We start from the raw sequence: 27041 nt of genomic DNA, 5'->3' as shown, positions 1-27041 counted from the left end.
CTTTTGATGTATCTATAACTTTAATAAAAAGAGAAAAACCCACAGACACAACGGAGTCCTTCGACAGCAGGCAGGACAACCACTAAGTACCTGCTCCTTGAGGCAGCTGCTTCACTCTGCCTATCAGTAGGGCCAGCCCTGACAACCCAGTCAAAATCAGCCTCTTACATTGTGGCCTACATTGAGTTTGTAGCATCAGTATGTTAGGGGGCAGAGTAGTAGCGAGACCCTGCTGGCTTCAGTACTGGGCTCACTGGGATTGGGTGGGGCAATGCAGTGGCAAGAACCCTGGGTTCTTCTCAGTGACTCCACAGATACATATGCACTTGTGGGCCACCATCATCACCACCACCAAATTGGAGCTCCCTAACCTGCTGCTGCAAATGCTATTGTCCAGATGTTACTAGATAGGATTTGTCTTTATGGTATGAAAATAATGACTGTGGCTCAAATGCACACATGGACACCAAACTTTTTCTCATTACTAGCTATGGCAAATGGCACTCAGAGGTACTTTGCTTTGCCATAGTTAAAAGCAGGAGAGCCATTTACATATACTGATTATATAACCAGGTCAGAGGCATTACCTTTTTGATTACAGGCAGGCCTTTATATTATATGCATGTACATGAACAATCAACCTTTGTGGTCTCTAAGACCTCTTACAGACCTCTTACGGACTGAAATGATACTTGCTGGAACATTATGAAAGCAACTTTTTCATGTAATATATATTGGTCAGAAAATAGAATTATCACTGGGTGGGGGAAGATTATATTCATGAGTTGTAGAAGAGATTATATAGGGAATCACTGAAAGTCAGGTAAAGCCTATTTGTCTTGAACTTGGCATGAAAAGCATCACTGGAAGCAAAAAAGTTGATATTTTGAACCAGAGGTAGCAACACAGGTATTGCAAGACAAGACATCTTGTCAATCTATTATCAATAGCCAGTTTGTTGGAATAATTAAGGTGCAATTCATCTTGCACTGAAGGTTGATATGTCTGCATGGAAAAGAATAGACAGAGAGAGAAACCTCCATCCTTCCTAGATTGTCCTTTCCTTCTAACTTGTGTTGATCTCAGGCCTGGTGCCAGCAGGCAGTCAGGTCAGGCACTGCTGAGGGCCCCTGAAAGAATGGAGCTCCTGCTCTGTGATCTGCAGCAGTATAGAATCATGGTGCCCGGTGGTCTGATGCTGCTGCAGAGCAAGAGCTCCACCCTCCCAGAAAACCACCATGCAGGTAGCGTGGGCATAAATAGGTCTTCCCGCCTCACCTACCATCCCCATTGCTGCATCAGCGCACTAGGGCACTGCCTATGTATGCCTGCCACTACCCAAGATGGTGGTGTGGGTGTCCTTAAGGGGTTGATACCTTTGCTACCATCTTGAGTGATAGCAGGCATGCATGTTCTGACACAACAATGCAGGAGAGAGGGAGGGAGGGCCTATTTAAGCTTGTGCCACCTGCATAGGGAGGGGATATTGGGGAGCATGATGACATGGCCCGGGACAGTCTGGTGTCCAAGGGCCCGGTCATGCCTGTACTGGTCCTGAATCTTCCTTCCAGTGCTAAACTGATACTCATAGAGTTGTTGACCTCATTTCCTATTCCCTCCCTCTTCCCCATCTTCCACTCCTCCCTTGAAGAGACCTTTTGGATCTCTCTTCTCTTGAGATGCAAGAGTAAGCATGCCTTGTTGCATCTCCACCTTAGTCAAAACTAGAGATATTTCCTATCACCATGCATTTTCTTTAATAAATGCTAGTTTATTGTTTTCTTAAAGCCAGATTGTATCTAGGATAAAGTGTGCTCCTTCAACAGGGATTCTGTTATAGTTCAGCTTCTGCCAGCATCCAGCTCCAGTGCTAACAATGTTCACATTAGATCAGAGCAATTAAGATGGCTTGGCTGGCTCACTGGCAATGATACAATGGGAATGGGAACGTTAGTGGTAATTGCTGATTCAAAATATGGCCCTTGTGAACAACATTTAAAGAAATGTTGCTGAATCTACAAACTTCCTATAAAGGGCATCCAACCTTACAGTTATAAGCCTTTATATACAATAGTGTCTTTTTTCAACAGAACCACATTAAAACTTAATCACCTGCCCCCCTTCCTTTGCCTGTCAATACTCATCACCAGATATATGAAATCCTTTACCAGAATTTGTCTTCTGCTATTCATAAGGTTTTCTCATCAAAAGGCATAGCCTGAAAATACCCAGTAATCCAGGGGTGGGAATCTGTGGCTCTCCAAATGTCTTGGCATGCAACTTACATTTATCCTGATCTTGGTCATAATGGCTGGAGCTCATGGGAGTTGCACTCCAACAACTTCTGCAGGGCCACACTTTCTCCACCCCTGCAGTAATTTATTCAAAACAAAAGCAAATATACCAGCTGGCGCTGTGCCCAAGAATTATTTGCTAACCCAAACCACAGAAGGAGAACTTATTTAAAGAAAATCATGTCCTACTTTCTGATAGTCATTCCATACTCTCTTCTTGATTGTGCCCTATTGCACCCTGGCAAACCCCAACAAATCAGATTTTCTTCTGTCCATGAATAAAGATAGCCCTATTGATCATTTTGGAAGAAATGATGCAATAATCTTTGATGGCATGGCTTTTATCAAATACAGACAAGTGTGATGAGATTGACTTTGAGTAAGGTGGTTAGAGTTTGGGGCATGGAAATTAGTCTAGGGAGTTAGTATGGGAGCAACTCATGCTATAGCATTGTTGAAACTGAGTGTGGAGCTCATCAGTCTCTTGGACAGGAGATCACTGAGAGCAGAACAGAACTACAGTACATATTTTAAAATTGATGTGTTCCTTTGGACCTTATTACTAACAACAAGATGCTACGGTAATCACCTTAGATAATTAACTTTGTTTATGTTAAAGCCTCTTCCTGTTCTATTGCAAATTAAGATTTTCCCTTGAGAAAATAAAACATGACCCATAAGCCTCTTGTGTATGCTGGTCTTGTACATACTATCTCTCCATAGGCCATATTTTAGGTAGCCACTGCCTACTTTGCCTTTCACTCACTCCCCCCCTCTAATCAGTTTCATGTCAATTGCACCCGCAAGCTCTCCCTGCTGAAAGGAGAGGCATGCACTTGACAAGAAACACTGAAACTGACAGAAAAAACCCTCCCCTTCTCCATTAGCAAAATCGATACTCTGAAGGGAGTAAACATGTAAAATTGGGGGCAGGGCCACAAGGAAACAGCAATACTAAACCTTTCCAGAGGAATGCTGACTAGTGTGAATGGAAAACAGTGGATTTGAAGGTAGGAAGTATGAACCTTGCAAAGCTATCGCAATGGCAAAAGCTGCGACTTCACTATGAAATTTAGCTCCCGTGTGAATGAGCCCCATGTGTCAACAGCATGAAATCAGTGATTAAAAAGCTACAATGTGGTGCCTAGTTCATTTGGGACCAAACTTGCTCCTCAGCCTTGCCTCCCATCCCTGTTGCAGCCAATGATCTGTTTTGTTGGACTGATCCATCAAGACAGCATTGGTCTACATAAGAGGATTTCTGCATTTGTCAAAGCCTTAAGATTTTCTCACGTTCCTTTTTCACACAGGCAGATGAACTTGATGATATTGTTTCCCTTCATATCTGCCTGATATTGCTCTGAATTTCATTACTGACAAACTAGATCCAGTAAATGCCATCCTCAATTCACAGGGCAGAAGAATAAAAATAGATTAGTTTAGCAAGAGATTATAAAGCTGAAAGTTTGAATGTGTAGACTGATTGTATTTCAGCAATTCTGTCATAGTTAGCATACTGCAGGAGAAAAAATATTGTTTTTTTACCTCAGTAAATAAGGGCTATTTTACACATTATTCCATCAAGCCTTGTACACGACAAAACAATGTAACCAATCATGGTTCCCTGGCAAGGGTGTCTGTATGATACATACCTGTTTGCCATTTTTTTTTGAATTCACATTTATTTTAGGTGTGAACCAAATATATATCTAGGAACTGTACCCCTGCTGGGTCTGCTTGCCTACCCTCACCACATCTCCCATGATAACTCCCTAGAGCTTCTCCTTCCCACCCATGCAATTACTAAGCTCTCTTTTCACCTTCCCAACTCCATTTCTGAAGCCACTTTTCTCTTCTATTCTGCAGCCTCACTTTACACACATTTTCACTTTCAGCCCCATGCCCATCCTTTCTCCTCCCTCTCCTTTTCTGCAACCCCTTGTTAGACATAGACCACCCACATGGTAACTTCCTGAATCTTCCTTCTCTCACACATTGCAACTACTAAACACCCTTTTCACCTTCTGTCCAATTAAGAAGCCACTGTTGGAATAGGCAAATGTTGCATGTTCCCTTTAAGGGATATTTGGGGAATATCCCATGTACCTGTTTTACCATGATGTAACTTCCTAATGGGTGGGGTTACTTACCTGACTTCCTCCTCCTTTGTCCTGGGGGATTTTTGAATATTCTACATTGCTGATCTATCCACCATTGAGAGAGGCCTCATGGCACAGATGCTCTCTCTGAGAGCATCAATATTAAACCACTAAAATGAACTGAGACTCCTATTGTCTTTCTTCTAAGCTAGAGCCTATGTTCCTAACATATGAGGCCGTAAGTAAACATTCTTTTTTTTTACCTAAAATATTGTGTCTGTTGTTGTTTATATAAAGAAAGGTGGGGTGGTTTATTCTCATTCTGCTGCTTGTATTTTTATATCACTGCTAAGAAATAGGACCAACCAAATTAGTTCCTATTTTTCTCCGGTATTTTTATAATACCGAACAGCCACCACTATTCTTTAGCCCTTTTGTACCTGTTTTTATCTTCACTCCCGTTCCCATGCCTTCTCCTCCTTTCTTGCAACTCCCTTTGCTCTCCTGTTTTCACTTTTACCCCTTTTTCTTCCTTCCTCCCTCCTCCTTTTCTCCACTTCCCCTTGCACACAGACCACCCCCATTTCCATGCCTCTTTGCCTCCTATTCTGCAGCCTCCTTTCACTTACACCCCATTTTAAACAACAGGATGGGTATGAGTAAGGCAGGGATGGAGGAACATGAGAGGGGAAAGTGTTGGTTTTAAACAATGGGAGAGGCTTGAGTGAAGCAGGGATGGAGAAATACTGAGCGGAAAAGTGTTGATTTTAAACAACAGAGGAGGTTTGAGTAAAGTGAGAATGGAGGAACATGTGAGGGAAAAAGTGTTGGTTTTAAACAATGGGAGGTTTAAGTAAGCAAGAAGTGAGTTGGGAAAGGCTGTGTTGTACTTGTGTTAGCTTTTTGGTATTAGCTTCTGGCTTCTGTGTTATATCCATCTTTTTTCTTGTTAAAACTTTAAAAAATGCAAACCCTATCTTCAGTGTTCCTTCCTTCCCAATCTTTTCAGATCTCTCCTCTTGTTTTAAACCATCATTTTCTCTCTCTCAGTGTCCCTCTCTGTCCTCACTGCTTTTTCAGGGTAGGAGAGGATCTCAGAGAAATACCCTCACTTTGCTCCCCACACTCCATCTTTCCATGGAGATGACGCCTGCCCCTCCAGCACAATGACATTCTTTGGCAAATTTAGAAATATAGCCCTGAGCTGACAGAAAAGATGTTTTGATTGAAGTATAAATACTCTGAATTGTGTTTTCTAAACATATTGTATCTGTCCTGACCCAGCAAAGGTACAGCACTGCCTTTGGAGGGATCTGCCCTGTTCAGATTTGTGTGAGGTGTTTATAACAATCCCTTGTTCAGCACCTCTGGATGCATTTGGTATTAAATCAAGACCCACCCAAGCACATGTAATTTACCATATTTCATGCCATTGATTAAAAGTTGACAATTATCCAACAAAGGGGATAAAGCACAAGAGAGGTGGACTGGAAGCAGAGGCTCAAAATGCCTCAGATCACTGTCAGCTTTGATGGAACATGTTGCATGGAGTGTGGAGGACCATGAGAGGGAAAAGGGGTCTCTCCCTGGTGCAGTGATAACTGGCTTGCCTTCCAGAGTGGGCTCTTACTCAGTATACAACACAACATATATTTCTATTACGGCATTATGATACTTGTCTTGTAAAATTCAATCCCTGTCTCTACCATAATTTCTATCTTGCTCCTTTTTACCACTGTTGCACATAGCTTATTTGTTTAGTAAATCTGTTTAATAAACTATACATTAGTGAGCTATTCATCATGACCCAAACAGCTCTTGGATAGATGATGATGATGAATTGAATTTATATCCTGTTGCTCCTCCCAGAAGGAGCCCAGGGTGGCAAACAAAAAACTAACAACATTCTAAAACATCTTTAAAACAGACTTTAAAATATATTAAAACAAAACATATTAAAACAAACATTCTTTTAAAAAAGCTTTAAAAAGATCTTAAACACCAGTTCAAACATAGACGCAGACTGGGTTAAGGTCTCTAGTTAAAAGGCTTGTTGAAAAAGGAAGGTGTTCAGTAGGCTCCAAAAAGATAACAGATGGTGCCTGTCTAAAATATAAGGGGAGGGAATTCCAAAGGGTTGGTGCCACAACACTAAAGGTCTGCTTCCTATGTTGTGCAGAACAGACCTTCTGATAAGATTTATTATTTGATTTATTATTTGATTTATATCCACCCTTCCTCCTAGTAGGAGCCCAGGTAGGCAGGTTGGTATCTGCAGGAGGCCCTCACCTGCAGAGCACAATGATTGACTGGGTATATAAGGGGTAAGATGATCTTTCAGATGTATATTTGAAGGACTCACTTTGCATTTATAGTGAAACTCACCTATTTATATTGATATCCAGGAAACCTTTCTGGAAGTCCTTTTGCACTTAGTGTGCTGGGAGTTTCACCATGCTACATAATCTGGAATTCATAAACATGAATACATCACTATTCCCTCCAACTCCAATTATGAATGTTAAATATGGCTGTTTCATTATAGATCTTTTGAGAACCCTGGTGCTTATTTCCTCTGTTGTAAAAGTTGCCCAATTCAAATTGCTCTTCTTGGTTTTCAGATTATCCATCCATGAGAGGTTCTTCCTTGCTGTCCCACAATTATGAAGTGTGTTGTAGTTTTTTGTGTTTTAGTCTTTTTGAATGCCCAAGGGGTCACCTCGATATTTGTATTCCCCCCCCTGGATTCTTATATCCCACCAATGTGGAGCTCAGGATAGCTAATAGATAATATTACAAAATAGCACATAATTTAACCACAAAGTCATAATGGCACTTATTTTGACACTCTCCCAAAACATTTTTGAAGAAAGCCTAGGGTTTTTCCTTTGCACAAAGTATGCTATTTTTTCCTCACTCAAAGCCTGATATTCTCTCTTTTAATAATTCCAGATTTAATAATGCTTTCCATCAGTTTTCCTTTCCTAGCAAATGTCCACATCTATTTAAAAAGGCTTAGTCTACATTTTCACAGCTGCAACACTAAATCCCACCCTCTCTTAGTTTGCCATGAATGATCTCAAAATTTAGTGTGATTAATTAATCCTGTTTGTCTTTGTTTTTAAATTCTAAAATTGCATTATAGATTTAGTTCTGGATCTCAGTGAAAGACCATTTTAAAGCTCCTGTAATGTCAGTGCCTTGCAGTGTCAAACATTCTGTAATCAATTAGTATGGAGTGGCATAATAATAGTAATAATAATAATAATAATAATAATAATAATAATAATAATAATAATAAAAGGACAGTTGGTAAATTATCAAAGCTTAGGCCATTTTTCACCCTCTCGGATTAGCTAAGAGGAATTAATCACGGCTAGTCCTGTTGTGAATTATCACTGAGCTTTAAACCAGGGAATATCTTAATCATAACACCTATTTAAACAGAGCCATGCAGTTTGGAGGATTTAGAGACTGCCTCACAGAACATTATGTGAAGATAAAATGTGTGGGACAATGGAATGCTTGCTGCTATTGAGTATGTCAGAACCCATAACTATAACAAATATTCAATGAATTATATTCAGTTACAAACTGTTTGAATGGGTAATGCTTGATATCTGTACTTGATTCTTGACTATACCTGAGCAGCAAAACTCATCATAACTTCAGGATCAGAGTTAACCTGCTTCTAAATGCCAGTTGCTTGGGTACAACAGTGGGAAAGGGCAAATGCTTTCCTATCCTGATTGTGAGTTACCCAGATGCATCTGATTGGCCACTGTAGAAAACAGGATGCTGGCCTAGATAGGTCTTTGGTCTGATCCAGCAGGACTCTTTTTATATTCTTTTGTTGAAGATTCTTAGGCCCAATACAGATACTTCTGTCTAGGTGGTTGCAATTTATCATGGTGGAGGTGTGTGTATACCTCCTCTACCATGCACTAAACTAATGCCTGGTGTGGATATTCCTCATTGATGCCTATCCATACAATGGCCTGATTCCGTGATCTCTGCCCCCTGCCTCCAATTCTGAGTGGCAATAATAAGGATTGTAATAATGGAAATCAGGTGGTTGTATGTATATACCTCCAAGTGGAACGCAAACAGCACTAATTACTTAAGGTGCATGGGAAAGTGGAGGGACATGTGCCCCATTGTCCACAACATGCTGTAACTACTCAGTAAAGGTCTGAATTAGGTCTTAATCCAGCAAAGCCCTACAGTTCTATTACAGCACCATGTTTATGGATTTTGCTGGATAACATTATACATCAATGTATCCTTTCTGATGATGTGCTCAGCAACAAGCTCACAACAGCACTAAAAGGAAGCTTGCTTCCCCAGTTTCATTATTATTCTGTGCCAGAGCATTTGTCAATTTCTGATTTATTATTAAGCATTTCTCTCTTGCTTTTTCAGTGCATTGGCTGCTTTACAATCTTTAGCTATGTCTTCACAGTCACTGATAGGATTGCCTACATAACAAATGAAGGACTGTGACTGAGAAAGACTGACTCTTTCTTAAAGAGACTAAGTGAATTCTTGATGGCTGAGTGGGGATCTGAATTCAGGTTTTCTAAGGGCCAGTTTACACTAAGATGTGGTGCTTACTTTCTCACTTTCTCCACAAAATCATATAGCTGGGCTGCACAGTCTTGATGGGAAAGTTTAACGTAACCATGTGCTTACATGGGAGCAATTGCATGAATTTCCATGGCCCCACTCAAAAAACACTAGCCATCAGCATGGAAACAACTGGGGTTGTTCTTATGTAAAGAGCCTACAAACCTTCTTCATGTTCATTTACCCATGCACATGACCACAAGGTGAAAATAATCTCTGCACTTTTGTGAACCATCCTCAAGTCTTAACTCTGAAGCAAGTTGATTATGATTGTTGTTGTTGTTGTTGTTGTTGTTATTTCAATCCTTCCCTTTCTCCCAGAAGGAGTCCAGGGTGGCAAACAAGAGACAAACCATTTACAACATCTTAAAACATTTCAAAAACAAAACATCTTCAAAATATATTTTTAAAAAACATCTTTACAAAAAAATATTTAAAAACATCTTAAAAGGCTATTTCAAAACAGATACAGACTGAGATAAGGTCACTACTTAAAAAGTGGAGGGCCAAGATCTCTTATCGATCATCCCAGAGTACAGGACACGGAATAATGGGCTCAAGTTGCAGGAAGCCAGATTTTGACTGGACATCAGAAAAAACTTCCTAACTGTTAGAGCCATATGACAATGGAATCAATTACCTAGAGAGGTAGTGGGCTCTCTGACACTGGAGGCATTCAACAGGCAGCTGGACAGCCATCTGTCGGGAATGCTTTGATTTGGATTCCTGCATTGAGCAGGGGGTTGAGCAGGTCCCTTCCAACATTGAGCAGGCCCCTTCCAACTCTACTATTCTATGATTCTATGATTCTAAGGCTTATTGAAAGAGGAAGGTATTCAGTAGGCACTGAAAAGATAATAGAGATGGCTCCTGTCTAATATTTAAGGGGAGAGAATTCCAAAGAGTAGGTGCCACAACACTTTAGGTTCTCTTCCTACGTTGTGTGGAACGGATCTCCTGGTAAGATGGTATCTGCAGGAAGCCCTCACCTGCAGAGTGCAGTGATTGACTGGGTATATAAGGAGTAAGACAATCTTTCAGGTATCCTGGTCCCAAGCTTTATAGGGCTTTGTACACCAAAACCATAACCTTGACCTTGGCTCAGTAATGCGTACTGGTTTTGTAAACCAGCACCACAGTGTCAAAAAACTGGCATCTGCCTTCTTCTTCTGAGTTGAAAACAGTAGGAATTCATGGAACAGTAGTAATTGGGGGAAATGGAATGGTTTTCTGCATTGCTAATGCAATATTTGAATACTGTTCTATGAGTTCAGATGAACTCTTTTGTCTGGAGGAGACGGAAGGAATGCCTCCTGAACTGCACACACCTCATGCTTCCTCAAGGTGCTGGTTCACCAAATTCTCTTGCGTATCCTCCACTTTGCCTTAGAAATGACTCTTTCCTTCTTAAATCTGGCTGCATGTTTAAATTAGTCTGGGATTTGAAAAGCAAGCATGCCATCTTTAAAATAGTAAGTATGTCTTGGTTTTTTTTTTTTAAAGGTGAGATATTAATATAATAATAAAAAAAGGTGACTATGGTTGTGCTGGGTTGCTACTATTAGCCCTGCCTGTGGCTGCAACCGTCATGCTCATACTGTCATGACAAAAAGACACGACCACCAGTAGAGATTGTTTTGAGATTTTCCCACTAAGTTTATTGTGTTCAGGTTTGTGGGATTCTGAAAGAAAAGAGTTGTCAACAATGTAGCAATGGCAACATTCATGTGGCTCTCGTCATGTGTGAGCCCTCCCACCATATGTGAGGCCCAGGGCAATTGCCCTCTGTGCTGCCCCCTTTAAAAGGTCCTGGGAAATGCTTTTTTTTAAATGGACTATCTTATTTATTATAACTATAATTCATATTCCCTTTGTACGAAAATGGGAATTTAAAGTAACCGTCCAGCTAGCAGAAACCACTGCAAAAATTCCCACCAGTGGAACGTGGCTTCCCCCCTCCTCCTGTGCCTCCCCCAAACTGGCCTCACAGCACATGGGGAGATTGCTCCATAAGGCAAGCAGAAATGTTTGCGCTGACAGAGTGATCTCATTGGCTTATTAAAGCTTGCTGAGGGGGGTTGACCAAGTAGATACAGGGAGTGGTCAACACATTGTTGCGGGAGGGAGTGGTTCCAGCCACCCTGAAAGAGGTAGTAATTCAACTGCTCCTGAAGAAGGCCACCCTGGACCCATTGGTTTGCAACGACTACCACCCAGTCTGAAAGGTCTGAAGTCAGCAGTGGGGAAGTGAGGTGTGGCCAGCAAAACACAGCCAAAAAAACCATTCCCACTGCTTTTGAAGCAACTAGAGTCAGCCCACTTAAAGCAATAAACAGGACAAAGTGGGTGAGTATGACTAAGTCAGATGCAACCCAGAGCACTCGACCAGAAGGGCTAGTGGTTGGCTCTGGTTAACTTTCAGGCTTTATATGTTAAAACTAAAAGCAATTCTCTTCAAAAAGCTGCTTGTTCCTCAATTATATTTCAATTGATTCAATCAGTGTTCCTGAAATGGTCTGATTCACTGCAATGAGCTTAGTATGTTAAAATGAAAAAAAAATCATCTTCAAAATTTCTCTCTTTTTCATCACTGCTTCTTGAAATAGACATGACACTTTTATTATTGGAATAATTCTGTTTATAAGCAAACCTCTTGTGTGTATATTTCATTAAATGTGCAGGACAGGAGAGAATTGGAAAAGACTCCCACTATGAACAGGAGGGTAGAGTTCAGTTTGTGATCGATGCTGTTTATGCGATGGCTCATGCCCTCCATCAGATGAACAAGGATCTGTGCAATGATTACTCCGGTGTCTGCCCAGAAATGGAACATGCGGGGGGCAAGAAGTTGCTGAAGTACATCCGCAGTGTGAACTTTAATGGTGAGTCCATGAACATTCATCCATCTCTAAGATTTGGTTTGAATTAAGGAACACAGCCTTTTCCACCCTAATAAACATTTTAATGCAAAGTGATTGGTGTTGCTTTCAGTGGAACTCATTTCCAAGTAACTGTGCTTAGGTTTGCCTCAGGAATTGGCTGCATTGCTTGCTGCAAAAATATAGAGTAGGTGAATGGAAGCAACCATTCAAATAACATTTTGTCTAACAGTATTCTACTTGTTATTTTTTATTTATTTAAAATATTTAAAGGATGCCTTTTGTTATTACCTGCCATGAAACATTGTCAAAATTGTAGGATATAAGTCTAGCTTCTGTTTTAATTAACTGTTAGGGAAATGATGAGTGGTGCAGATCCTATGAGTAGTATGGGCGAATGGATTCACAGAATCTATTTCCAACAGTAAACCAAATATTGACCCAGTTTGCACATCATGGTAAGCCAACCCATGGCTTAGCATGAATGAGCAAACATGTGGATTCCTGGAACAAAGATCACAGATGATGCTGCGCCATCCAGGGCTAAACCATGGTTTGCTTTAGCATTACCCCTGAACTTGGGCTCATGGTTTGTCTCACTTCAGACAACCACAAGCTGTAATTCAAATGTAAGCAATCTCAGTCTCCTGAGAATCTCTCATGTAGTAGTCTGTTCATAAAAGGTCTATCCTGTTTTCAAAACTTCAAGGTATCTGTAGATTTTAAATGGGATTTTGAAACAGGTATTACAATATTGATGCTGCTATCGTTCATTGTGAGGGACCATTGTTCAGTGGCAAGAGAATGTCCCAGCTGCAGTGCTTGAAACATCAGTTAGAAAAATGTTGGGCTGCAAGTAGGAATGGAAGAGAAGTTTAACGTTAACTAACCTAATCCACAGTTAGGCTTATGTACAGATATTTGCAATGGACTTATACACAGATCTGAACACAGTTAAAAATTGGATGGTGCAATTCTCTGAATTTTGCATTGCAGTTTTACTTTTAAAAATGCATACAAAGATGTATATACTGAAAAAATGCATTCAAATTGATAAAAATGTATACTTTAGGGGCAAAATCCAAACAAAATATATAAAATTGTATATTTTAGTGCTGCATGCATACAAAAATGCATAAAATTCAAATGGGTGCAGTTTTTTTTAAAAAAAACCCAGCAGAAAACAAAACGAGAGATACTTAAAATTGAATGCATGCAAACCTAACGTGGCACTGAAAGAGCTGATCCATCTGCCCTAGTTCAACATCATGGGAATAGGAAGGTAGACGATACAGCTACTTTGCTGAAGCTAAGCAGGTCTGGGTCTGGTCAGTGCCTAGATGGGAATGCTGCCTTGGGTTCCATGACATTTGTAAGGCAGGATATAAATGTAAGAAAATAAAAATACCTTAAAGAATTGTTGCCAGCCATTTTATTTATTTATTTATTTGATTTATATCCTGCCCTATATTCCTCTCCCAGTAGGAGCCCAGGGCAGCAAACAAAAGCACTAAAAACACTTTAAAACATAATAAAAACAGACTTTAAAATACATCCATTAAAAACATTTTTTAAAAAAATTGTTAAAAACTGTTATAAAAGCTTTAAAAACATCTTAAAAATATTTTTAAAATATATTAAAAAGCAATTCCAACACAGATGCAGACTAGGATAAAGTCTGTATTTAAAAGGCTTGTTGAAAGAGGAAGGTCTTCAGTAGGACCCAAAAAGATAACAGAAATGGCACCTGTCAAATAATTAAGGGGACGGAATTCCAAAGGTTAAGTGCCACTACACTAGAGTGTTGTGCAGAACTGGCCTCCTGGTAAGATTATTTATTTATTTATTATTTAATTTATGTCCCACCCTTCCTCCCAGCAGGAGCCCAGGGTGGCAAATCAATCAATCAATCAATCAATCAACAAGATGGTATAAAATAAGATGGTACCTGCAGGAGGCCCTCACCTGCACAACACAATGATTGACTGAGTATATAAGGGATATGACGGTCTTTCAGGTATCCTGGTTCCAAGCAGTATAGGGCTTTATACACCAAAACTAGAACCTTGAACTTAGCTCGGTAGCTAATAGGTAGCCAGTGCAATTCGTTTAGCAGCAGGGTGACATGTTGGTGATACCCTGCCCCAGTGAGCAGTCTTGCCACTGCATTTTGCACCAGCTGCTGCTTCCAGACCAACCGCAAGGGTAGCCCCACATAGAGTGCAGTACAGTAATCCAGTCTGGAGGTTACCAGTGCAGGAACAACAGTGGTAAGGCTATCCTGGTCCAGAAAAAGCTGCAGCTGTCTTACCAGCCAAAGCTGGTGAAAGGCACTCCTAGCCACTGAGGTCACCTGGGCCTCTAGTGACAAAGATGGATCCAGGAGCACCCCCAGACTATGAACCTGCTCTTTCAGAGGGAGTACGATCCCATGTAAAACAGGCAATGGACCAATTATCCTAACTCGGGAACCACCAACCCACAGCGTCTCTGTCTTGCTAGGATTCAGACTCAGTTTATTGGTCCTCATCCAGCCCACCACCAAGTCCAGGCAATGGTCCAGGGTTTGCATGACCTCTCCTGATTTGGATGTTAGAGAGAAATAGAGCTGGGTATCATCAGCGTACTGCTGACACCTCACCCCAGACCTCCTGATGACTGTTCCCAAGGGCTTAATATATTAGATAAGTGGTATATATTAGATAAATGGTAGCCAACACGATGCCCTCCTCATGTTTTTGGAGACCAGGACTGATGGCAGTTGCAGTCCAACAATATAAGGGTGGCACTATGTTTGTTATCCTTGAGTTGACACACCAATTTATAGTGACTTTCAAATGTGAAAACATTCAATCGCTACTTTATATTTTCCTTATACTGATTGCAGACATATACACCTTTTTTCTAAGATACAAAATCTTGTGTTCATATTTTGTAGATATGAATATACATATATTTTGTATGTCAGTTTATAAACAGACCTCCTTGTTACCACTATGCAGATAAAAACAATCTTTTCATCACATGGTTTGGGGAAAGGGCTCAATTCATATCTTAATATTGGAGACAATGTTTTTGATGCTCTGGGGCCTTATTGGCAAAGGGCAATATATAAAAGAAACCAACTATGGCTTAATGTAAAGAAGCTAGTATGAAGTTATTCCCAGCAAAAATAATGACTTCTTCACTCCTCCCCGAGTCCTGCTATTGCTATGCATCCAGACCTAAGTCATGAATTGGCACAGTGTTACCTCTGAACCTGGACTCATGGTTTGTCTCACTCTGAACAGACCATGAGCTGTAGCCAAGGTTCTTCACTTGATGTTCATGGTTTGTTTGGGGGAAGCAAACCATGAGCTCAGGTTCACACGTAACACTAAGCCAAACCATGTCTTCACCCTGGTTAGCATGGCTTCAGCAGGACCAGGAGAGGACACAGCAGGCATGATGTTTGCACCAGGAACTTATACATTTGCTCATCTGCACTAAGCCATGGTTTGACTTTGTTTTATGTGGCCAAGGCTGCAGAGTGGCTTCATAGACAGTGATAATTTTTTATCAAATGAACTATCCCTAATTTGGACCTTTTTTGTTAAGTTTGTTTGCATATCCTGCAAAAGTCTAAGGGAAGATCAACTCAAGGATAAATGAGGAACAGCGTTCTCCCAGTTTCCTGTGTTTTTTCCATCCCAGAAGCATGTTTATTACTAGAATAAGAACATATTCTGGAGGAAGAAGCTATTTCTGGATCCTAGTCAAGATTCACTACACCAGAGCTGTCTTCTGATGGAAGCAACTCTTTGAAGCAGATGGAATGTTTTCTGAGAAGAAAAACTATAATTGAAAAGTTCTGTTCCCACCACTCATTTTCACTGAAGAATCATGTTTTTGTAGCAGAATGGACCAACCTCATATTTTCAGCCATATGTATGCATTAGAAAGGAAAGAAACGGCTATATCTTTCTTTTAAATATATATTTTTAGCCATTCAGTGGAGGGGGGGAGTAATGATAATTAATCAAAAAATGAAAGAGAAAGATGTTCTAAAATCCTATAACTCCTGTTCTAAAACAGTAGCATTGGTTGCCATTTGTTTCCAGGCCCAATTCAAGGTGTTCATATTAGCGTTTAAAGCCCTAAATGACTTAGGTGCCAAATGTCTCAGATACCATCTCCTTCCCTAGAGACCCTCTCAGATGTTAAGATCATCAGAGGGGGGCTTTTTGGTAGTTCCTCCACCCTCAGAGGTTTGGGAGATGGTGGCCAGGGAGGAAGTTGTAGAATTCCCTCCCTGTAGAAGGGCTTCTGGCACCTTTGCTATACAGTTTTTGGCAAAAGCTAAAGACACATCTCTTACCTTGGCCTTTGGCTCCTGAGATGTATGTTTTCAGAACCTACCCTATTTTTGTGATTGAAATGTGTTTTAATTCTTTTTAATATTGTATTTTAGATTTAGTAGTAGTAGTAGTAGTAGTAAAAAGATACCCATTTAAAATGTTTTGGTAAAAAATGAGATGCTGGTACTTAAGTATTGCTAAAAGATCTGTGGGAGCAGAACAAAATGGCTGCCATGGGAGCAAAAAAAAAGGTGCTGGTACTCTGTTCCGGTGAGTACTGTCACACACACACACACACACAAAAAGAGCCCTGGGAGTTGCAATTCCAGCCTAGAAACTCTTCAACCACTAAAGCACAAATGAAGCAAATATTGTAAAGTTGGAGCCTTTTCTCTCTTTTCTTTTGCTTGACTTCCTTTTTCAGGCAGTGCTGGCACTCCAGTGATGTTTAATAAGAATGGTGATGCACCAGGACGTTATGACATCTTTCAATACCAAGCAACAAACACCAGCACCCCAGGCTACCATCTGATTGGCCAGTGGACAGATGACTTGCAGTTGAATGTAAGCTTATTTTGTTCCGTAATGTGGGGTATGCTAATCAGTTGTATGTTGTTACTTCCAAACATATTTACTGCTGCTGTATACTGCTATTGTATACTGCTGTATAGGGAGAGGAGAACCTCAATTTTATGAAAACCTATTACGTTACCTGTGCCCATTGTAGTCTTGGAATCTGTGCACACATTAAATGGTCTTGTGAAATACCACCAGCAGCAATTGACACTTAGGCCGGGAAGGCTGTTTAATAGTTCCAAGAACTGTAGCTACTTGTTATAGTTGCCAGTTAAAACATCATTAAATGTCAATAAAATTAAGACAGAGTCTCAGAGAAAACAAATCAGCTGTATAGGCCAAATACCTGATTCATTAAAAAAAAGGTTTGTGTCTTTTGGAATGATACACTCTTTCAAGCATCCTCAGGAATTCTAAGGGGGAAAAAAGATTCTTAGGGACTCTGCTCAATTTGCACTAGGTCTCAGCTTGTATACCTGAAGGTGACAGCTTAGTAATGGGTGGCATTACAGATAGGCAATGAATGGCTTAAGGAGAACTTCAGGCTACGCTGTGCCTGCCTCTTTCATTTCTGGAATGCACCAAAGCAGACCCCCAACCCATCTGCCCTGGTGTTGTTTCTGCACCAATCTCTCGTTTGGGCAGGGGAGTGTGTTGGGGCAGGGTGGAGTGAGGCTACCTACTACATTGCAGTTTGAGGAGCAATCATGCCAGGATGGAGAAAGAGTTATTGTGTTAAATTAAAGCTGCAACCCTGTGCTCACTTGGTAGGGAGCAAGCCCCATGAATTCAATAGGAGTTACTTCTCAATACGCCATCATGGGTTGTTGATCTCTTAATGGATGATCTAGCACTAAAGCATAGGATCTCTTAAACTGGGATTCTGGATGTATGAAAACTGTATGAACAAACTGTGTTTAGATATCATGGATGAGAGATACCTTATCTGAAGTATATTGACCAGTATTTAACAAGTTGGAACACATATTATTCCTCTAGATATATACAGATTTCAAGAAAACACATTTCTACAGAATATGCTGAAAGAATGTGTGGCTTCCCCCTGATATTATAGAGCCACAAGAGTGGCTGTATACTATAGCCAGCGTGGATTTTCAACATTCTGAAATGTTAAATTGAAAATACCCCCATGCCATTCTGATGCTTCCCATAACCTCATTTCAAAACAAAACCTTACAAAACATATACTCCTGAACTCAGAAATGCGTGCTTAACAAATGACTCAATTTTCACGGCAATAAACAAAACAGTCAGAAAGAATCAAGAGTTTAAAGTTTAAAGAGAGAGGGGAAAAAAACCAGAGCCCTTCTGGACATTTTTTCTCTGAGAGTTCTCATAATCTTTTGAAATTCATTAAAAATCAGCCATGTTCACAGAGGACCTATAATCCTATTACTGACCTTGCCCCATACGCTGACCTTCACCTTCTGCAATTTAAAAGTTAAAAAAATGCCTGGCTGATTTTTAATTAATTAAAAAAAAATTCATTGAACTGAATGATAATGTTGGGCATGCTCAGTAAGAAGGAACTGTCAGTGTTCTAAAAACCAGACTCACAGCTGCTTGACTTGCCTAATCAGGGGGCCACACCCACACCAGACTTTGATTTCACATGAGACAGTCATGGCTTCCCTCAGAGAATCCTGGGTAGGTACAAAGTGTAATTTGTGAAGGGTGCTGAGAGGAGACTGCTATTCTTCTGCCAGAGGTTCAGTGGCCAGAGTGGTTCAATCTGCTCTGATTGAAGCTCTGTGAGGGGAACAGGGCATCTCCTAGCAACTCTTAGCACCTTTCACTAACTACAGAAGCCATGACTGTCTAAAGTGAAATAAAGGTCTGGTGTGGATGTGGCCAGGGACAGCTTTGGTTCAAATATGGGTGGGAGGCTACATGTGCCTGCTGTAGAATAAAAGGGTGGGGGAAACCCTGAAAAGCAATGATATTGTTCACAATGTTGTCCTTTTGGAAAGGGAAGAGGGTTCTCCTCTGCCCAGTGCCCACCCATCCAATCTCCTCCCCTCCCCCTCCTCCTACTTCCCTGCCCCTCCTCCAGGTCAGTGTTGGATATGACCTAGTTTTGAATCCCCACACAGCCATTAAGCTCACTGGGTGACCTTGGGCCAGTCACTGCCTCTCAGCCTCATAGGAAGACAATGGTAACACCTCCTCTGAATACCATTTACCATGAAACCCTGTTCATAGGGTTGCCATAAGTCGGGATCTACTTGAAGGCAGTCCATTTCCATTTTCAAACATGATTGCACAGAAATAAATCCCATTGAACTCAAAAAGTATGCAACTGATCAAACCCACCCTTCCTTCTCCTACCTCCTATCCCCTTCCTCTTGCCCCTCCCCAAGGTTAGTTTTACCTATCTTAAGCATGATTGCACAGGAGTAAATACCATTGAACTCAATAATCATGCAAATGATCAAACCTCCCCCCCTGCCCCTTCCTTTGCCCCTCCCCCTCCAATCCCCTCCTCCCCCTCTCCTTCCTTCTGCTCCCCTCTCCCCTCCCTTTCTCCTTCCCTCTCCCCTCCACTTCCCCTACTCCTCCCCCATGGTCGGTTTTACCTATCCTAACTATGATTACATAGGAGTAAATCTCATTGTAATCAATAAGCATGGAAATGATCAGACCTGGCTTTCCCCTCCTCCAGCTCTCCTCTCCCTTTCTCCTTCCCTCCCCTCTTCCTTCTTTCTCCTTCCCTGCCCACTCCAGCCATCCTTCCCTCCCCGCTGGTCAGTTTTACCTATCCTAAACATGATTGCACAGGAGTAAATCCCACTGAACTCAATAAACATGCAAATGATCAAACCTGTGCTTCTCCTCCCCTCCCCCTCCTTCCTGCTCCCATCCCTCTCCTTCCCTCTGCCCTTCATCCCCTCCCTCCCCCTCTTCTCCTCCCCATCCCCTGTGGTTACTTTCACATATCATAAGCATGATTGAAGGGGAGTAAATCCCACTGAACTCAATAAGCATGCAAATGATCAATCCATTCTCGGGAAGCTTGCACAGGATCCCAGAAGATTAAAAAGCAGAGAAATTCACTAATAGGCAAAAAACCTTGCGGTTTAAGAATGTACCTATAGCTCACAGATATTTCTATGAAACTTTAAAAAGCAGGGAATTGCGCAGCTATAGTGAATGCTCCACGGGAGCAGGAGATCTGACCTCCTCTCTGAGATATTGGACTCCCCTACAATTTTGTCAAAATGCAAACACAATTTGGCTTAGTCTTTCACAGTCCAATTCACTTCTTGTATAGCTTGGAAGAATTTGGTAACATGTGCCTCTGAGTCATGGCAATACCTGTCATCACCAAAGATGGAGAATTACATTTTTGTATGTTTGTTGGTGTTCTTACTTTGCTTCTTTCCTGTGTTACTATTGTTTCTACAGAGAATCTAATCTAGAAAAAAATTCTTTCATTACTCATCCTAGAAACCTGAGTCATTTTTTTTTTATTAATTTCAAAGCCTTTTTAATGGTCAGTGTCATATGATGGTGAAGACAGCCTTTTGTGTTTCAAACTGGAGGTTATGTTCTATTTCTATTTTGGGTGCATTAACAGTTGAATCTGAAACTGCAGTTTGATGTATAATCAGACTGATTACAATATGTTGCTACTTCAACAATGACTCTAGCTGTTGGAAAAAAGAGGATGCATGTTGTCAGCCTGCTATGTTTAAACCACTTCATTTAAGGCAAGGTGGGCACGGTCAATTAAAAACATAGAGCACAAGTAGCATTTTGCTAGAATATATTTCACCTTCCACTGTTTTATCTTGTACAAACTGAGACACTCCACATGAAGTAAAACAGCTCAGAGCAATAAGTAATAAGGGCAGCCCAAGGTCACCCTGAGCTAGGAGCCAAATCCTGAAAGAACCTATATCTTAGGAGACAGATCCTAGGAGAAGGAAGCCTATAGAAAGCTAGTTTTCAACACCACCCTAGCAGGAAAGCTTCAGGGGACACTGTAAACAAGGCTAAATTCCAGTCGGAGAGAAGGGGGAAAAGGAAACTCCACCGATACATACAGGGAGAGAGTCAGCTCAGTCCTTGCTAAAAAGGGCAGCTTCAGCCTTCCTGAAACACAACCACAAGCTCTGTTTCCCTAGGTTAAAGAAAGGTCAGGCTGTTCTAGGTGGGAAAACAACAAACAAAAAAGACTTGCCTGGAAGGCGCAGCCCCTTGCTGAGATGAAAAGCAGCCAAAAGCTTAAACAGCCCCGCCCCTCGCTCAGGAAGGAAGGAAGCCTGAGAGAATACTAAAGAGTTAAGCCCCAGCTGATAGCCATCAGCCTCAAGTAACACATCATTGGCTGGCAGCAGTAGCTGGCAGGAACCAGCCACACATATAAAGTCAGAGCACCCTAGCGAGGGAGCCTGCTCCACGAGCTAGAGGGAGCCCCAGCTGACAAAGCGTCAAGGCGAGTTAAGCAGCAGAGTGAGTTCGGCAGCAGGGCAAGGAGGCCAGGGCCCCCTACTCTGCCCATCTGTTCCCTGACCTCAACTAAACTGCAGTCTCCAACCCATTGACGTAATAAACCTTAAACAAAACTATGCAGGTAAGAAGCCAGCAGGGGTGTGGGGGCTTTCCAGTGTTTTGCACAGCCTGCAGCATGTATGACTACTATCTGCCTGTTGGACAGAAGTCGTGGGTGTGCTCTCGGTGCAATGAGCTCCTGGCTCTCCGGGAACGACTTCATTTCCTTGAGGCCAAGGTGGCAGACCTGGAAAAGCTGAGAGAGGCAGAGAGGTGTGTGGAGGAGGCCTTCAGGGATGTTATAGCTGTGTCCCACTCCAAGGATGATAGCTCTCCTGCTATCATGGAGAACGATGGTCTCGGGGAAGGAGAGCATCCAGCCGAGGAAGAGGGAAACGATCCCTTAGAAGGAACCTATTCCTTGGGGGATGAGCAGCTGTCCTCTCATGCCGAGGATATATCTCCAGGGGGTGGAAGGATCCTTGTAGTGGTTGATTCGATCATTAGGAACATAGACAGTGAGGTGTGTGATGGGCGTGTAGACTGCAAGGTGTTTTGCCTGCCTGGTGCGAAGGTTGCGGATATCGCCCGTCGTTTAGATAGTTTGGTAGACAGTGCTGGGGAGGAGTCAGTGGTCGTGGTGCACGTTGGCACCAACGACATGGGGAAATGCAGCCGTGAGGTCCTGGAAGCAAAATTTAGGTTGCTAGGTAGGATGCTGAAAGCCAGGACCTCCAAGGTGGCTTTCTCTGAAATGCTACCGGTTCCACGCGCAGGACCAGCCAGACAGGCCCAGCTTCGCAGTCTCAATGCGTGGATGAGACGATGGTGTCGGGTGGAAGGGTTTGGATTTGTTAGGCACTGGGGAACATTTTGGGACAAGCCAGGCCTGTACAAAAGGGATGGGCTCCACTTGAACCAGAATGGAACCAGACTACTGGCACTCAAAATTAAAAAGGTAGCAGAGCAGCTTTTAAACTGACTGAGGGGGGAAACCCGACAGGAGCTGAGAAAGGTCCGGTTCGGAATAAACCTCCCCCCTGGGATAAAAACCAAAGAAATGATGAAATGTTAAAAGGGGTAGGCCTAGAAGTAGGCATTGTGAGAGCAGGGGCACAGGATATAAATTCAGAAGAGCAAAATTACCACAGGCCTAACCACAAGTGCCAAAGACACTTGAAGAGAGACACTGCTTACAAGTGCCTGTACGCTAATGCTAGGAGCCTCCGAACCAAGATGGGAGAACTGGAGTGCTTGGTCTTAGAGGAGAACATTGATATAGTGAGCATAACCGAGACCTGGTGGAATGGAGAAAACCAGTGGGATACGGTTATCCCTGGATATAAACTATATTGGAAGGACAGGGAAGGACATATTGGTGGCGGAGTCACTCTATACGTGAAAGAAGGCATTGAATCCAGCAAGCTCGAAACCCCAAAAGAGGCAGACTCCTCCACAGAATCGTTGTGGGTGGTGATACCATGCCCCAGGAGGGACTTAATACTGGGAACGATCTATCGTCCCCCTGATCAAAATGCTCAGGGAGATGTTGAGATGAGATATGAAATTGAGGAAGCATCCAAACTAGGAAATGTGGTAGTAATGGGTGACTTCAACTACCCGGACATAGACTGGCTGCATATGTGTTCCAGTCATGACAAAGAAGCAAAGTTTCTAGATATTCTAAATGACTATTCCCTAGACCAGTTGGTCATGGAACCGACCAGAGGGACGGCAACCCTGGACTTAATCCTCAGTAGGGACCGGGACCTGGTGTGAGATGTAAGTGTTGTTGAACCGATTGGGAGCAGTGACCACAGTGCTGTTAAATTAAACATACATGTAAATGGCCAATTGCCAAGAAAATCCAACACAGTCACATTTGACTTCAAAAGAGGAAACTTCACAAAAATGAGGGGATTGGTAGAAAGAAAGCTGAAAAACAAAGTCCAGAGGGCCACATCACTCAAAAATGCTTGGAAGTTGTTTAAAAACACTATATTAGAAGCTCAACTGGAGTGCATACCGCAGATCAGAAAAGGTACCGCCAGGGCCAGGAAGATGCCAGCATGGTTAACGAGCAAAATCAAGGAAGCTCTTAGAGGCAAAAAGTCTTCCTTCAGAAAATGGAAGTCTTGTCCGAATGAAAAAAATAAAAAAGAACACAAACTCTGGCAAAAGAAATGCAAGAAGACAATAAGGGATGCTAAAAAAGAATTTGAGGAGCACATTGCTAAGAACATAAAAACCAACAACAAAAAATTCTATCAATACATTCAAAGCAGGAGACCATGTAGGGAGACGATTGGACCCTTGGATAATAAGGGAGTCAAAGGTGTACTAAAGAACAATAAGGAGATTGCAGAGAAGCTAAATGAATTCTTTGCATCTGTCTTCACAGTGGAAGATATAGGGCAGATCCCTGAACCTGAACTAACATTTGCAGGAAGGGATTCTGAGGAACTGAGACAAATAGTGGTAACAAGTGAGGAAGTTCTAGGCTTAATGGACAATATAAAAACTGACAAATCACCGGGCCCGGATGGCATCCACCCGAGAGTTCTCAAAGAACTCAAATGTGAAATTGCTGATCTGCTAACTAAAATATGTAACTTGTCCCTCGGGTCCTCCTCCGTGACTGAGGACTGGAAAGTGGCAAATGTAACACCAATCTTCAAAAAGCGATCCAGAGGGATTCCCGGAAATTACAGGCCAGTTAGCTTAACTTCTGTCCCTGGAAAACTGGTAGAAAGTATTATTAAAGCTAGATTAACTAAGCACATAGAAGAACAAGCCTTGCTGAAGCAGAGCCAGCATGGCTTCTGCAAGGGAAAGTCCTGTCTCAGTAACCTATTAGAATTCTTTGAGAGTGTCAACAAGCATATAGATCGAGGTGATCCAGTGGACATAGTGTACTTAGACTTTCAAAAAGCGTTTGACAAGGTACCTCACCAAAGGCTTCTGTGGAAGCTTAGCAGTCATGGAATAAGAGGAGAGGTCCTCTTGTGGATAAGGAATTGGTTAAGAAGCAGAAAGCAGAGAGTAGGAATAAACGGACAGTTCTCCCAATGGAAGGCTGTAGAAAGTGGAGTCCCTCAAGGATCGGTATTGGGACCTGTACTTTTCAACTTGTTCATTAATGACCTAGAATTAGGAGTGAGCAGTGAAATGGCCAAGTTTGCTGATGACACTAAATTGTTCAGGGTTGTTAAAACAAAAAGGGATTGCGAAGAGCTCCAAAAAGACCTCTCCAAACTGAGTGAATGGGCGGAAAAATGGCAAATGCAATTCAATATAAACAAGTGTAAAATTATGCATATTGGAGCAAAAAATCTGAATTTCACATATACGCTCATGGGGTCTGAACTGGCGGTGACCGACCAGGAGAGAGACCTCGGGGTTGTAGTGGACAGCACGATGAAGATGTCGACCCAGTGTGCGGCAGCTGTGAAAAAGGCAAATTCCATGCTAGCGATAATTAGGAAAGGTATTGAAACTAAAACAGCCGATATCATAATGCCGTTGTATAAATCTATGGTGCGGCCGCATTTGGAATACTGTGTACAGTTCTGGTCGCCTCATCTCAAAAAGGATATTCTAGAGTTGGAAAAGGTTCAGAAGAGGGCAACCAGAATGGAGCGACTCCCTTACGAGGAAAGGTTGCAGCATTTGGGGCTTTTTAGTTTAGAGAAAAGGCGGGTCAGAGGAGACATGATAGAAGTGTATAAAATTATGCATGGCATTGAGAAAGTGGATAGAGAAAAGTTCTTCTCCCTCTCTCATAATACTAGAACTCGTGGACATTCAAAGAAGCTGAATGTTGGAAGATTCAGGACAGAGAAAAGGAAGTACTTCTTTACTCAGCGCATAGTTAAACTATGGAATTTGCTCCCACAAGATGCAGTAATGGCCACCAGCTTGGATGGCTTTAAAAGAAGATTAGACAAATTCATGGAGGACAGGGCTATCAATGGCTACTAGCCATGATGGCTGTGCTGTGCCACCCTAGTCAGAGGCAGCATGCTTCTGAAAACCAGTTGCCGGAAGCCTCAGGAGGGGAGAGTGTTCTTGCACTCTGGTCCTGCTTGCGGGCTTCCCCCAGGCACCTGGTTGGCCACTGTGAGAACAGGATGCTGGACTAGATGGGCCACTGGCCTGATCCAGCAGGCTCTTCTTATGTTCTTATGTCCACTGGAGACTATTCTGTAGAATAGCCAGTGCCATTATTCCACAATTATTTTTGGTGATTTTTTAGCGTAAATTTATTGCTGTACTTCATATATTCACAGAAACAGAAGCAACAGAGAATGATTTTATGTAGGAAACTTCACTAAAATTGCAAAGGAAATCAGACATATTTAAAGTTATTATCTGAACTATGTCAACCGTCTTAATAATGTTGCTCCCTCTCTGCTAAAACAAGATCAGCACAGCACATCTCTTCTTTCTATTATTTGGGCTGATTGCAGGTGTTGCCACCACTCACCATATGCTCAGAGGCACATGTTACCAAATTCTTCCAAGCTACACAGGAAGTGGATTGGACTGTGAAGACCAACCCAAACTATGTTTGCATTTTGATATAATTGTAGGGCAGTACAATATCTCAGAGAGGAGGTGAGGTCTCCTGCTCCCCTGGTGGATTCACTATAGCTGCCCAATTTCCTTGCTTTTTAAAGTTTGATAGAAATATCTGTTGGCTATAGGTACATTCTTAAACCACAAGGTTTTTTGCCTATTAGTGAATATGATGTGCATTTACCAACCCATTTCAGCTTTCCTGATTACCAGGTACTAAATATAAGAGCATCGATGTCCTATTTTCCTGTTACCTACACTTCAACTTCCAAATCAAAAGCCTGTCTCTTAAAGTGTGCATCCATTTACAGACCACATCATACACCAAACTGCTCAAATCACATATAGTGTATAATTTTTAAAAAGTGTTTTTTAAGTAATAATATTATTGGCAGAAATCCATGCTGAATTTCACTGAGCTGATTCTGAGAAGACACTGAGATGTTACATAAGGGAATTTAGTGAAAGACAGAGAGAATACATGGTGGCATGAAGTATGAAATAATTTTTTTCCCTTATTCAGTTAACTGTGACTGCAGTGGAATATAGTCTTAGAGTAGGCAGAGTTCTACAGAATTATTCTGCCAATATGTTTCTTTAGTTGTCAGATTGAAATTCAAGGCAGAGCGTTGTGTTGAGACACACAGTTCTTAATATAGAACTGCACAGATTGAGAAATGACTCTTCTGGGCTCCTTGCTATCCCAGCAGGAATTTGGTTGAGCCAAAGTGGATGTGTGGGAGAGAATGTTTATACATGTGCATACGAATGGAAAATTGACAGCATTCCTAATATTTCTGAATTAATAATAATAATTCCTTCCCATAGGATAAAATACTAGGGAATTGTTTTCATTAAAATGGTGCAACTGAACCACTGCACAAGCAAAAGCAATTTTTGTCTGTCTTGAGTTTTAGCTCGTTATCCTGCTTTTTAATATTACACATTATACACTGGATGCTAAAAAGGGGGTTGGTCTTTAAGCTATTGATTATGCCACATGCCTTTTGAATTTTTTACTCTACTATTTGGTTTAAATTTAAAATACCATTTTATCATGCATTTATTTGAATAACTATCAATCATGGAACATGATGTGAGATGGTAGCTAAACCAATGATAGCCAGATATTGGTAA

The 27041-nt window shown here is 41.6% G+C and overlaps 1 protein-coding gene across 2 annotated transcripts in view; it reads left to right on the top strand.

Annotated features, from left to right (window-relative positions):
- The window catches only part of GRM7 (glutamate metabotropic receptor 7), a 728386-nt gene that overhangs the window by 470754 nt on the left and 230591 nt on the right, over window positions 1-27041 (top strand). For both annotated transcript variants that reach the window (XM_061618542.1, XM_061618543.1), the window contains exons 6-7: window positions 11701-11901; window positions 16660-16799. In XM_061618542.1, coding sequence (XP_061474526.1) covers window positions 11701-11901; window positions 16660-16799 — 341 coding nt within the window. The remainder of the gene's footprint in view (window positions 1-11700; window positions 11902-16659; window positions 16800-27041) is intronic.

The sequence above is a fragment of the Rhineura floridana genome, chromosome 3 (assembly GCF_030035675.1).
Source record: "Rhineura floridana isolate rRhiFlo1 chromosome 3, rRhiFlo1.hap2, whole genome shotgun sequence".
NCBI lineage: Eukaryota > Metazoa > Chordata > Lepidosauria > Squamata > Rhineuridae > Rhineura > Rhineura floridana.
This window is presented reverse-complemented; position numbering and strand designations above follow the sequence as displayed.